This window comes from Tachyglossus aculeatus, assembly GCF_015852505.1.
Source record: "Tachyglossus aculeatus isolate mTacAcu1 chromosome 12 unlocalized genomic scaffold, mTacAcu1.pri SUPER_6_unloc_1, whole genome shotgun sequence".
Classification (NCBI taxonomy): Eukaryota; Metazoa; Chordata; class Mammalia; order Monotremata; family Tachyglossidae; genus Tachyglossus; species Tachyglossus aculeatus.
Genome location: NW_024044828.1, coordinates 12,301,261 through 12,315,619, shown reverse-complemented (window position 1 = coordinate 12,315,619; position 14,359 = coordinate 12,301,261). Strand labels below are relative to the sequence as shown.

At 42.8% G+C, this 14,359-nt stretch overlaps 1 protein-coding gene across 16 annotated transcripts in view; it reads left to right on the top strand.

Annotated features, from left to right (window-relative positions):
- Positions 1-14,359, top strand: part of CELF2 (CUGBP Elav-like family member 2) — a 452,584-nt gene that overhangs the window by 397,937 nt on the left and 40,288 nt on the right. For 11 of the 16 annotated variants that reach the window (XM_038740993.1, XM_038741000.1, XM_038740992.1 and 8 more), the window contains 4 exons: positions 3,190-3,219; positions 5,094-5,173; positions 9,795-9,953; positions 12,163-12,226. In XM_038740993.1, coding sequence (XP_038596921.1) covers positions 3,190-3,219; positions 5,094-5,173; positions 9,795-9,953; positions 12,163-12,226 — 333 coding nt within the window. The remainder of the gene's footprint in view (positions 1-3,189; positions 3,220-5,093; positions 5,174-9,794; positions 9,954-12,162; positions 12,227-14,359) is intronic. The other 5 variants (XM_038740994.1, XM_038740996.1, XM_038740997.1 and 2 more) reach the window with 1 other exon arrangement.

Sequence of the window (14,359 nt, the reverse complement as noted above, 5' to 3'; positions counted from 1 at the left end):
AGCTGATAGGTTGAGGAGTGTTAGGATGGAGTAGAGGCTATTGGATTTGGAAAGAAGATCAGTTATGACCTTTGAGAGGGCAGTTTCTGTGGCGTGAATGGGGTGGAAGCCAGGCTGGAGGGGAGTCCAAAAGAGAATTGGAGGAGAGGAACTTGAGACGGTGTAGAAAATTCACTCAAGTAGTTTGGAGAGGAATGGTAGGAGGCAGATGGGGCAATAACTGGAGGGAGCCATGGGGCCAGGGGAGGGTTTTTTTTAGGATAGAAGAGACATGAACATGTTTGAAAGCAGTGGGGATATTCCCTGTCCCGTCAAGTGATTCCAGGACTGGCTTCTAGCTCAGCTAATCTACTGAAGCTCATCTGAGGGCACAAATGTCCTAATGCCAGCAGCACTTCAGTTCCATGTTGAAGAACGGACATAGTCCCTGCCCTCAACGAGTTTACAGGTCAGTCATTGTAAACACAGTCGTCTCTAGCTCTGAGCCGGCCCCTGTCATGTAAGTTTTGAACCTGGACAAAATATCTGTTGTCCCCAAATCCTCTGAGGTGGTGTTTTAGGCAAATATCCTTTTTATAGGCATAGTTTGCAAGGGATTATCTCTCATACACTCACACTCATGGACGCAGTCTCACTGTTAGCTGTGATGTGTTCAAATTGAAGGATGACTCTCATTTTCTTAATTGGTCGGTCCTGTGGTGGGAGAAAACACTTGTTCGGGGGTCTGCCTCAGTGCCCTGGCACCAATGTTAGCAGCCCACAATCTTTTGCAGATTTTTCTAGATTCCAGAAGCGTTTTCAAGGAGATCTGCCAATTTCAGAGATTTTTTTTTTCTTCACTTTAGACATTGAGTCAGAGTCCTTTTTTAAAAAATAAACTGTGCTCCCCAGAGAACACCAGCTGGGCTCATCCTCCAGTTCCCCAATGCACCGATGAGAGTGTCCTTCCAGCCCACACTCTGGAATGTGGCCTTCAGCAAGATGGAGAGGCAGGGCCTCTTTCCTGGCTGCAGCCTCTCCATTTCAGCCCCTTCCACACTTTTCACCATTCATTCAGTCAGTCACATTTATTGAGCACTTACTGGGTGCAAAGCAGTATACTAAGTGTTTGGGAGAGTACAATATAACAACAAATAGACACATTCCTGCCAACAATAAGCTCACCAGATCTAAAACACTGTTAAGTGTCCTGAGAGATAGAAGGAGAACCAGGAGCCAGCACCCAGGTAATGAAGGGTCTTCACAGTCCTAATTTGAGTTAAACTTATTTTACCACTGAAATGCTGCTGTTCTGGGGAGACACTAGATCCCATTTTAGGTAAACCACCCACCGGTGCTATCTCATTTGAGGCATCAGCCAAACTCAAATCTCACCTTTAGGGAGCAGAAGCTTTTAAACAGTAATGATAACTAGATGAACTAGTTATTTACACACAGTAAGTGCCCAATAAATATGATAGAATGAATGAATTTTAAATGGTGGTTTTTCCATTGAAAGCTGACATGCTCCTCCTCTTTTACAAGAGTAGCTGCAAAGGAATAGTAGTATTGGAGAGGTAGCAGCAAGAAGTCATCAGGGAGTTTCAAAATTCTCTTGCCGCTAAGAGAAAAGGCAGAACACCTGAGTCAAGCTCCCCCTTCGATTGAAATGACAAGAGTGATAGATGTGTTCCAAAATCTTCTCTGTGACAGGGCTACTGGCTTTCCTCAGATCTTCTTGTAAAAGGAAATTACTGGGAGAAAACTTGCCCCAGTCAATCCTTTATCTGTTCCAACAAGTGAGAAGGCAATCTCTCCGAAATGCGCAAAATTCACCCCGACTCATTTCTGTTAGTGTTCCCCTCCTCACATTTTGAAAATCGAGATGATAAATAATTGCAAGGTAAATTATAGGTTACCACATTTTTATGTGGAATGTTTGCTATTAGGTGTTTGGATATTTAAAGGCCATCGTTACTGTGTTGTCTTGGCCACCGAAAGTTACTCTTTGGTTATTCTGGTCCCTGTATTTTTTCTGACCTAGTTGCTGTTTAGAATCTCACAACAGCCAAGGCACTGCTGAGGCAGCAAGCTTGGAAATCCAAGAACCACGGTTTTGCCCTAGAAAATCTGAAGCATTGGTCCATCTAGCCATGATCTATTCTACCTACAGAGCTGGCTGGCTTTGCCCTCTGGAAGTGCTGTATTTGACTAGAGGAAAAGGTCTTCCTCACTCCTCTGGGAAGTCTGCTGCCAGAAAAACCAGGACCTTTTGAAACCTCTAATCTCATAGGAAAATCTCCTAGTCTTGTTGCTGATCCTGAAACTCTCCAGCTGGTTTGTTGTGGTTTTTCAGCTAGCCCATCTGAGTAGGGTCACCTCCTGTGAGTGAGGAATTAACAGAGGTTAATGATCCAAGGAACCAAGAAACATTTGGTTCTGGAGTTACTAACTTCATCCGGGGAGTGGCATAGACTGTGAAATTGTTCGAAGTGAGCTCCCTCTTCATAAATGACACGATAATTTTCCCTCCTAAGGAATTCAGCACAGAGCTAACTGTACAGTGCCAGGGAAAAACAGCTTCTCACAAATCTCACTACATCCAGAAGGGAAAAAAGAGAGAGAGTTAAAACCATCCATCTTGTCAGATCCTTTTTGTAAGTGTGTAGGATATGAAGTTAGAAAACACCTGCTATCTGCTGAGCTTCTGATGGTACTTGGCTCTGAAGGGGGAATGGGAGAGATTAGGTTCATAGAGATGTGACTAGGTTGCTTTGTGGCTAACACTTTTCTTCGCAAATTGCACTTTCTCAGTGAGTTATTTCTAACTGTTTTGCTGGGCTGAAATTGTGGGAAATGCATAAACTGTGCCTTATTGATTTTTGTTGTCACTTTACATGCCTTTTATGCATTCCTAACCTCCACTTGGTAATTGTCAGTATTGTGATGCTCATGGATAATAAGAGCAAATGAAGTGAACAAAACAATTTTCTTGACAATTAAAAGAAGTATTACTCAAACCATTGTATGGATTCCAATATGCCTCCATAAAATTGTTCTCTTTCCCTCTCTTGAAGTCATGAGATAAAAAATTGAAGAATAAAAGCCCCTCAGTGTTATTTCCTCTGTTAATAATATTAGTAATAAGCATAATGTTTTAAAAGAGATTACTTTGAGACTGATGGTAAATTTGGGCCTCTTTAATTTTAGTGCACAGCGTCAATATGGAATCTAGCAGAGGTACTGTCGCTTATTTCCCACTCTATTACACATATTGTCTACAATGCCTTATAGAGAGCTATTAAATTACTTTTATTAATGAAAATGAATCTGGGTAACATGAGCTGCAGCTAATACAGCAACCTGTAGCATATATAGCGAATAAAATCCATCCACCCCTCTGATGTCTGTGAAAAATAAGAAGCAATCCCACACTGATGGGAAAAGATCTGGGAGCCAGCCTTAATTCAAGCCATGTAAGGGTAACTTCACCCAAAATGGCTATGAGATGACGTTTCCTCAAATCAGAGTCTTTTTGTCAGTTAAAAATTACTGCATGCCTCAAAAATGCATTGACTATTTTCATGAGTAGATGTTGTGCTTGTGGGTAATGGGTAGGCCCTGTGTTCTCTTACTGTTGTTGGATGAAAATGTTAATGCAGTCTTGACTTGATAATCTTACCAGGTACAGAGCAAAAATGGGAAAGATGTTTTACGCATCACAAATTGAGTTACATAAAGCAAATGCTGTTGCTTTATTTCCCCTCATTGGCCACAGAGGCAACAATATCGTATTTTTGATGCCAAAATTTAGCTTTCATGGATTAGCGCTGAAATGACAGTACGCTTCAACCTCGCAGTGTTTAGATCTGCTTCATTTGGAAATCTAAGTAGTAATAATAATAATGTTTTGAGTAAATTGAGTGGAACACTAAATTATTCTCTGATACCTAAGTTCAAACTGTGCCAGTTTTAAAGAAGCTGAAAATCAATGCGCTCTTAAAGTCATTAGAGATCATAAGTGAAATAAGTCTGTGTTGCTTTAGCTAAGCTTTTAGTGTGCCATGGTATTATTAGAAAATCAGCCTGAATCTGCATTAATTTCACAGTCTTTTTCTCCAAGAAGCCCAAGGGTGCATGATGAATAAAATGTAAATTTCAGAAATCAGTGTTTTTAGTAGTTAAAAGAGCAATGAGCTGTTCAGGATGAAAGTTGACCTGCCTGGTGGTCAGTGCTGCTACGAGTAGCAATAAGAAGAAGAGCAGCTCGGGCCACTAAGACTGCAGTCAGGTTTTTGGCACAGAGGAACAGAAATGATAGGTGGTTGATTTGCATGAGAGAGGTTCTAAACAACACACAGAGTGGTAGCCTGTACCTTAGGTCAAAGCTCTAAATGCCTTTCAAAGAATCCCAACAGCTACAGTCATGATGATTTTCCTGGGGGAAAAAAAAGTACGATTTTTAACAGTTCAAATTGTATTCCCTGTCGAATCTACTTGAGTAGTATTGCAGGCTTTATGTTTTGGTTTTTTTTTCGACGAGCAGCAGGTAGTTACTAAACATTTTACATACCTTTTTCTGTTCGCATTTGAACGTCATAATTTCACATCCATCCATAATTTTTCCTATTCAAATTCTGACAGAAAAATTTACCCTTAGCATTTTGAGCTCATTAAAATTTGTTGGCTAATTTGCCTGTGGCTTAAGCATTTTACTTGCTGTTGCTTATTGGCAACAATAAACTTTGAACTACAAAGCCCTGGTGTGTGGATGCCTTGAGTAAAAAGATTATTTGCAAAAGAAGAAAATGTAGACGCTCAATGTTTCTTTGCCTCAGAAAATGCAAACCAAGCCTTGCCTGTCTTTCAGTGGCTAAATAGAACCCATCTCCCCCATTTCAGAAAAATTAAGATGTCGTTCATCTCTGGTCAGATTAGCAAGTCAGCACTGTGTGTAAAATAAAGTACAATAGAGAAGATGTTTATTTTTATGTACTACTGAGAACAGTGTCGTCTTGTGGCAGTTCTCGTAGACTGTGTTGGTTTAACAAGCGTCCAACCCTTTTGTCTTGTTGTTTTTTGTCTTTCCTGCTCCCTGTCCCTTGTTCCCACAGGCTGTGCGTTTGTCACATTTTCTACAAGGGCAATGGCACAGAATGCAATCAAAGCCATGCATCAGTCTCAGACCATGGAGGTATTGTATCATCTGCCCTTTCTTTGTTTTCTTTGTGCAAATGATCGGGAACGGTAAAGCAATTATCTCCAGTATGGATCGTTCGCATGACAATCACAGATTTCAACTTCCATAAACTCCCTCCAAAATTTAGTTTGAGGCTTCCACTCCACCCGCACCCCCATAATCACTCCGGAGACCCTGAGTCCACTGGCACAAGTAGGAAATGTAAAAAGAGAATGCCCACTCACCGTCCACAGGGAAGTGCCACACCCATAACCTGTGGGATTCAAGAACCGACTTTGTCCTCTAGGAGTTTGCATTGCATGAGAATGCAAACCCTTGTGGCCTCACTGCCCTAATCACACAACTCAGTCTTCGTGCCCTGGTCGGTCTGGGCAGTGCCTATGCTTCATCCACTTTGAAAAGGGTCAAGTGATGTTGAACCTGTCGAGCACAGTTACGAGGGCAAACGGTTTTGCTTTTCAGAGCTAATGTTTTTCGACACCGGGTAGCCCGACTAATTATCAGATCCCAGTGAGCAGTTGGATTTGCTACAGTGCCAGGAAGGAGATGGACGAGGCCATCACGGGCAGGCTTCCGTTTCTGACCCCACCTTTATGAGGGTCCATGCAGTCTGCAGGGTGCAGAGACTCGAATTTGCTCCCCTAATGAAAAGTGATGGCTATAGGGGAAGATAAATTTACTGGAGTGGATTGCATCCAGCCAAATATGGACTTAGGTCCAGGCACTTTTCGTCTGTGATGTGGGTCATGGCCTTTCAGAATTTTGCACAAAAAGCATCCCCAGAGTGATATGCCTTTACTTATTCTGGATTGTCAAAAAGAATCATTTGAGAGTGCATGTTCTACTGTACTATGTATACTGTATCTCTGTGTATTGATGATCTTTTTGGAGGTGGCATTGTGATGTTATGTGCAGTTGTGTATTTACACTTTCCAAAATGAACGCCTTTTCCAATTGTCTTTAAATGCTCAGGAATTATTTTATTAATCTGAGTTTTTTGCAATGCTGAGCCTCCCAAAGCATGCTGGGGAAGTCCAGAAATCATTGTTTCGTGTTTTGTTTGCAGCTTTGTAAACTGAGCAAACAGGGCGGGTGGAAAAAAGGGAAAGGAGCGTGCATGACAATGTCACTAATTGTCTGCTTTTATGAGTAATGGTATCGGCATTGCAAAAGCTGTTGTTGTCTTTTCCAAACACACTGTTTGACTCTGGTTGAAATTCCTGCCATATGTTGTATAATCGATGTGTTTTCCTTCCAGTGCAATGCATTTTTTTTAAAGACACCCTCTCCTCCCTCCCTGATGCCCATTTTAGTTGAAAATCAACAGGGTTGTTTAGTTCGTGATAGGAAATAATTAGCAGGTTTGAAAATACTTAGGACTCTGAAATTGCCTAGCACCTAACACTACAATAGTATGTTACATTCTCAAAGCAGAACAGCATTTCCATTCCTCTCTTTCTTGGCTTGGACATCTAACTAATTTGGGCTGTTCCGATTTCCCGCTAACCTTAATTTCTAACTTAAAAAAAAGTTTTGTTGCTAAGAGTGTTTCTACATGTATAGCCTTCTTATCTGTGTGTGTGTGTGTGTGTGTGTGTGTGTGTGTGTGTGTGTGTGTATTTTCCTTTGGGATAGGGTAAGATAATGGTCCTTCCTCAAACTGCCCTGGCTTTGGAGATTTTTTTTTAATCGATGCAACTCCCTTATTAAGGTAGAAATAGCAATTAGTCAGTGAGTCATATTTATTGAGCACTTACTGTGTGCAGAGCACTGTACTAAGTGCTTAGAAGGGTACGACATAATATAAGACACATTCTCTGCCCACAATAAGCATACAGGCTAGAGGGGGAGACAGATATTAATGTAAATAAATAAGTAAATACCTTATGGATATGGGCGTAAGTGCTTTGGGGCTTGGGTGGGAGGCGGGGTGAATAAAGGGAGAAAGTCAGGGTGTCACAGAAGGGAGTGAGAAAAGAGGAAATGCTGCTTCAAAGTGATTGGTGAGTTCAGGACCGAGAGACCCGGCCCTGATGGTTTTATTAATGCCGTGCTTACTTGAGGAAATGGGGAAATGGAAACCCCCAGTGGTTTTAACGCACCCTTTTCTCTAGTTAGCAGAATATTGCAAAGGGAAATACCAGTTGCAGCACTATCTTCCTGCTCACTCTAAAGAGAAGGGGATCAGTTTTGCAGAGGAGGGTGGGAAGAAGCAGCAGCAGAAATACTAAGGAAGAAATAGACTTGGAAACCCAACTAGAAAGTGTGTGCCAGAAACCAAAAGGAAGAAAAAAAACCCCACTTGTTTAGATCTACATTCAAAAGCAATTCCTGGTCCTTTGTTATTAATATCCATGTTATTGTTGTCAAAAGTTGAATTTTGATAGTTTATATTAATTCTGGATACTCGGCCTGAAGCAGTGGAGCCCCAGGGCACCTTGATTTTGTGTTTAATTCAAAATTTGACTTTTAAAATGGAAGATTATGTATTAGGCAATCAAGTTTCAATTGGACAACTGAAGTTATTTTTCCTGATTTCATTACTTTCCATTCTTTGGCACACATCATTGACTAAGATGTATTTTCAAAGTGATCTCAGAACTCAAATGATGAGAATATTAATGTTCAGAAGAATAAGGTTCTCTTGAAAATAATGAATTTCCATATTCCTTTTTGCAGTCTGCTTTCTCTCTCTCTCTTCCTCCTCATCCCCTGTCTCCCTCCCTTTTCCTTCCCTTGGCCCCTCTCTTTCTTTCTTCTGATTTAAGCAAGTCATTTTTAAAGCCCTAATCACTGGTATATTCTGCTTTTCTGTCACATTTTGCTATTTAAGAAAGGGGAAAGAACAAATACAGCATTGGAAAGAGTCACTATAATTTGTTATGGAACAAATTTGATGCAGCAATAACAACCCTTTTCTCATACAAAACCACTTTGCTATATAATTTCCATCTTTGGAATGTTTGGCTCTCTGGAAAATGATGAAGTAGTGAAATAAGGTGCAGATGAAGAAAAATGAATTATAGATTCATAAATGGTGGAGATATTGTTTTTATGTAATTTACTGATATTTAGCATTCTTAACTGGGATGCTGACTACCCAAACTGAAAGATGATTGGTTGGGAAATAAGCAGTAACCAAGCCACTTCATTTTTTTTTTGTTTTCCCTTCAAATCTATCCCAGTTCCCTTTGGAACAGTCTTGAGAGCCCTGTATGTGTACAGTTATGATTCGAAGTATTAAATCAGTTTCTTCCAACCCCCAAAGTTGATCTGGAAAAGGACCTAATTTCGCTGTTCATTTTGGGGTACAAATTCAAACAGGTCCCAAAGGGAGAAGAAACCTCATTTTATTCCTAATGGAAAATTGGCGAGGGGACACGTATCTGTTTTGATGCTGAGTTTCAGCAATAGCACGAGAGGAATCTGCTCCTTTCATTTCCTTTTCATTCCAATGAGATATGACAGTGAACTTTCAGAAGAGAGGAATGAAATCTGCCTCTCCATAGAACTGTTTCTTAGTTGGTAGCATTCAAGGGTTCGTTTGGATGGGAGGCCATCATATATGAGCCACTTTGCCATTGCCCTGGTCTTCCCAAGTGAGTCTAAACGGACCAGGTGGTAACACTGAGCCTTAGACTGCCACCACAGCACAGGACTAAGGTTGTTCCACAGCACTGGGTGTGGTCTTATTTTGGGCGGATGCAGACTGTGAGTGAGCACAAGAGAGTAAGAGGAGACATCTCTGTAACAACAAGGTGCCACGAGCAGTGAATTCACCTGCCTCTATTTCCTAACTACACCATTCCCACATTTTTTTCCTAAAATGAAACTGACACCTTACTGCCTCAGTGAAATCAGTAAGACATTCCAAAGTTCAAAGGTTTAAATCTGCTCACTGGATAAGGAAAGGATAAACCCGATAAATATGAAAGGCATATATTCAGCCCCTGCCTAGCTTCCCCATCCACTGCCATCTCTCAGACCCACCTGTGAATGGTCCGTGACCATTTTGTGAAAGCAGATAGAACTAAAGACAGGTCAGTTCTTAAGACATGTGGGCTATGGTCTGGGCTACAGCCCTAGGGGAGCACTGGGAAAGTTGGAGACAAAGTAAGATTGATGGAGAAATACTTTAGTAAAAGAGATGAGGAAGTCAATGACTTCTCTACAGGGGCATCCTCCTGAGCATGGTCTCAGCATGGCAGCACTCACATTTTGGTGGGATCAGATGTTCCCCACCCTGCAAACCCCTCTACTAATTCAGAAGGGTTCTGTTAAAACAGCAAAAGAATCCTAACAGGGAAGCAGCATGGTCTAGTGGCCTAGGAGTCAGAGGACCTGAGTTGTAAGTCCGACTCTGTCACTTATCTGCTGTGTGACCTTGGACAAGTCACAACGTCTCTGTGCCTTAGTTCCCACCTCTGAAAAATGGGGATTAAATCCTACTCCCTCCTACTTAGATTGTGCGCCCCATGTGGGACAGGGACTGTGTCCAAGCTGATTATGTTGTATCTAATCAGTGCATGGTACTTAGTAACCACTTAACAAATATCATTTGAAAAAACCCGTCACGTAACGTCATTTCCATGTTTTCCACTGTGTCTGATCACAGGGCTGCTCTTCACCGATCGTGGTGAAGTTTGCCGACACCCAGAAGGACAAGGAGCAGCGGCGTCTCCAGCAGCAGCTTGCCCAACAGATGCAACAGCTGAACACTGCCACCTGGGGCAACCTGACAGGCTTGGGGGGACTCACCCCACAGTACCTGGCGGTAAGTGCTTCAGAAACTCGTCCAGGCTCCACGGAGGAGGGACTGGAGATGCCCACGATGACTTAATAGGCTGGCGTTTCCCAGTGACTCCGCTGAGAGCATACGGTTTCCTTAAAGATGGCTCTCTGTGGTGGCGGCGGGAGAGGGGGTGCTCAACCGCTTCTGCCAGAACAGACGTTATCACTCCATTCTCTAGCTGGGATGTGACCGTAGAAATAAGGAACATTCTTCCCACAGCTGGTAGACATTGGCATCCACTACCTCCAGAAAGAATGGTTGGTGGGCGTGTTCTAAAGGGGTGAGCTACCTCAGTGTGGGGTTTTGCCAGAGTGCAGCCCATGTGACTTAGGAGAACTGTATCTTGTGTCTCAAACAATGATCCAATATAGTGTCTTCTAAGTACTGGCCCAAATTTAAATTTAGCACAAAATGGAACTGATTTGATATATGGCACTCCCATCTCTAAAATGACTCTGAAAGCCAGGGATAAACAAAACTATATATACCTGATGTAGAGTTACACTGGGTCTTAGTTCTCACCCTGTGCCACCCTACTTTCTTTCATCTGGGTGTTTGCAGGGAGGTCCAGATTCTATTTCCTTAAAGGGCTCTGTCACGATCTGATTCTGGTCTCCCCAAATTTAGCGATTGTCCTGATCTTGGATCACATCATGATTACCTCAAGCAATGAAAAATGGGTCTGGGAGAGGAAGCACAGTATATGAGCTGCATAGAGCTTTCTCTTTATAGGCCTATGTTCTTTTTTGGGTACCCTGATCTCCCAAAGAGGTGTTAGAGGAGGAGGTACGTTGGGGTAAACACAGATTTTTCTGGATTTAGTAATAGCAAGACATGCCTCAGTGATGGGTCTGTAAGTGCAGCTTACTGGAGATTTGAGGAGTTTTTTCTGCCCCCATCCTCTGCTTAGTTCTTTAAATCAACGGCCCTGCACACCATCACTAGCATGGAAACCATTTCCTTTGAGCACGTCAGACCTCAGTTCAGAAGTCTCAAGACCAAGCCCCACCCATCACACTCGATGTCACTGTCTCGCTGTCAATCATTGGTGCCCATACGATCTCATCCAGTTTCAAAATATTTCTTGATAAAGGCTTTAACGACTTTATTCCCAGGGGAATGCCTTTTCCAATGCCAGAAGCAAAATTTATTGGAGAGAATTTTAAATACCTGCTGTTCAGTTTTGTTGACCTCCCACTTACACCGGACCATAGTTATTTATAGATGAGGTGACCCTGCAGTGAGCCATTTTTCTGTGAGTGAATTTATTAACCCTCAGAGGTCTTCGATGAACAATTTTGCCCACACGTAGACACACGCATGCCCAGCCAATTCTCACATGTTTCACTTACAGCCGGAAGGCTGCTTCTCCACTGGCAGAGAGAAGGGTAGAATTTGCAGATACTCTGGAAATCACTGGTGTTTTCTTCCCTAAAGCATTTTGCAAACAATCCATTGTGCTCTTAAGATCACTGGGCTCCCCAGCGCTTTTGCAAAGAATATGCCCTGCTCCTTCCATTGCCCACCCGGCCTAGGGAATGCCAGCTTCTAACGGATTAATTCTAAACAAAAGTCTCGGCAAGGTTGGGCAAGCTCCGAGCTTTAATATGAGCCGCTCAGAAGTGAGGAAGGTGCCTAACCTGTGCAGGGCGGAGGGGAAAGAAGAGGGGAGCAGACCTTGATTGACAGTGATGAGTTATGGTAACTACTAGACTTCAGAGAGTTATAATTAGTCACGCTATGTTGGTTTCAATAGATTTAACACCTGGTTGTTAAAAAGAGTAAATTGATTAATTGTTTTAAAGCAGCAATGTTATTGAGTTTCCCCAGTGTCTGTGTGTTTCTTAATAGAGATTAGACATTAATATGGATTTACAGCACCAGCTCTGGGGACCTTCAGAAGCAAGCATGCAGCGCCATACATATAATGGGATGTGCAAGTGCACCCAGTTTAATCAGTCAGTCGTATTTATTGAGCGCTTACTGTGTGCGGAGCACTGCACTAAGCACTTGGGAGAGTGGTACAAGATAACAATAATCAGATACATTCCCTGCCCACAGTGAGCTTAGTCTATAGGGGGAGACAGGCATTAATATAAGTAAGTTTCAGAAGGTAATAGGTTGGCCCCTCGAAGCCCCACCCCGGCTCTCTCCCAGATGCTGTTCTGATGACGATGACTTTTACTTGCAGCTCCTGCAGCAGGCAACTTCCTCCAGTAACCTGGGCGCATTCAGCGGCATTCAACAAATGGCTGGTGAGTCCAGAAAGAGGTGTTTCATTTGACCTCACGAGGCTTCTCGGGCTTGCGATCCCTCATCGGCCCGTGGTGTTTGGAACTGGAATGGCAAACGGGGAGAGGGGGATGGTGCTGGGAAATAAGCATGAACAGCCAGGGAGTGGAGAGGGCAGAGAAGTTTGTCATTGGACGCAGAACGTCTTCCTTCTTAGAACCCGGAAGCAGGATGAACTCCTCCGAGTTAGGGTGGGTGCTTGGCTTTTTTTAGTCAACCCTCCTTGAATCTCGTCCCAGGCTGCCAGTTGTAGACAGTGAGCTGAAGCTTGAGCTAGTAGAAAGAACGATAAAGCAGAAATTGGATGAACTGGCATTTCCAGTATGAATTTTATGTCCTGACAACCAAATTAAAAACAGCCCTCTAACATTTTAATCATAGGCAGCCAATAAAAATATTGCAACCTCCTTAATGAAACCCAGGATCCCAGGTCTGCCTCAGGTCGAAGTTAGCAGCCCCTCGATAATCCCTGATAGCTAAGCAAGGGCGTATCTTTGATCGAGCTGCCCAACAGTCCCTCTTATGTGAAAGTGCAGTCTTTAGGCTTGAGAAGATCAAAATACGACCATATTGAAACCCTGCGGGTGGACGGATTTCTTTGTGTAATGAGCCATGTGAGAAGTACCTGAGGTGGAGTGATTAGTTAAAGGTCGTCCTTACTGTGTCACCTTCCACGTTAGTCTCCAAACTTAATGTGGAGCCAGCGAAGGCAGCGTGTGCAGAGCATCAGGACACAAATGCCCCGATGCCTGTCAACGGAAACAGCTAGAAAGCTTTCTCTGGGTGCAATTCCAAAAGGGAAAACAACAAAACCCCACTGTTTGTGGCATTAAAGGCAGATGCACCTTATTCCAGCAGTGGACTCTTTGCCAAAGTAATGTGATTCCCGCAGAGAGCTGCCTTTCTATATTTGAATGAAGGCCAATGGTTTCATCTGGCTTTCTTCAAAACACCAACCCCCCCCCCCCCCCCCCCCCCAAAAAAAAAAAAAAACAGGTCTCTGGCATCTTCTGGCTTCTCTTTGGATGAAGAGAAGCAGCTTGGCTTAGTGGAAAGAGCACAGGTCTGAGAGTCAGAGGACCTGGGTTCTAATCCTCACTGGGCCAATTTCTTGCTGTGTGGCCTTGGGCAAGTCACTTATGTTCTCTGTGCCTCAGTTTCCTCAACTGTAAAACAGGAATTCAATACTTGTTCCCATTCCTACTTGTTTGTTAATTGATCGCATTATTAGAGTGCTTATGGTGTGCAGAGCACTTTACTAAGCTTTTGGAAGAGTATAAAGTGACAGTTGGTAGATAGGTTCCCTGCCCATATGGAGTTTACAGTCTAGAAGGGAAGACAAGCATTAATAATAAATAAATACATTGCGGCTATATGCATAAGAGCTGTGAACTTCATGTGGGACCAGGGCTGTGTCCAACCTGATTAACTTGTACCTACCCCAGTGCATAGAACCATGCTTGACACATAGTAAGTGCTTAACAAATACCATAACAATAATAATAATAATTTTGAAAGACTCTTAACTTGGGTAAATGGGCTTATGCCCCACAGTTCTATTACGATCAGTCACTCGAGCATGCCATCATTAAGGTAACATCACACCTTAATGAGAGAAGCAGTGTGGCTCAGTGGAAAGAGCACGGGCTTTGGAGTCAGAGGTCATGGGTTCAAATCCCAGCTCGGCCAATTGTCAGCTGTGTGACTTTGGGCAAGTCACTTAACTTCTCTGGGCCTCAGTTCCCTCATCTGTAAAATGGGGATGAAGACTGTGAGCCCCCCGTGGGACAACCTGATCACCTTGTAACCTCCCCAGCACTTAGAACAGTGCTTAGCACATAGTAAGTGCTTAATAAATGTCATTATTATTATTATTATTATTATTATCACACACTGATGTGAACTTGTTTGATTATATAAATTGGCCTACCGATAGCAATACTGCTGAATTATTCTCTTTTCCACAGATGTTGGCAGTGCTTGTGAATTCCACAATATTACACCCCTCTAGCATTTTTATCATGAGAAAAACAGATCTGAATGAGATAAATACAACTCAGATACTGGGATGGTATTCTGTACAGGGGTTGTTTGGG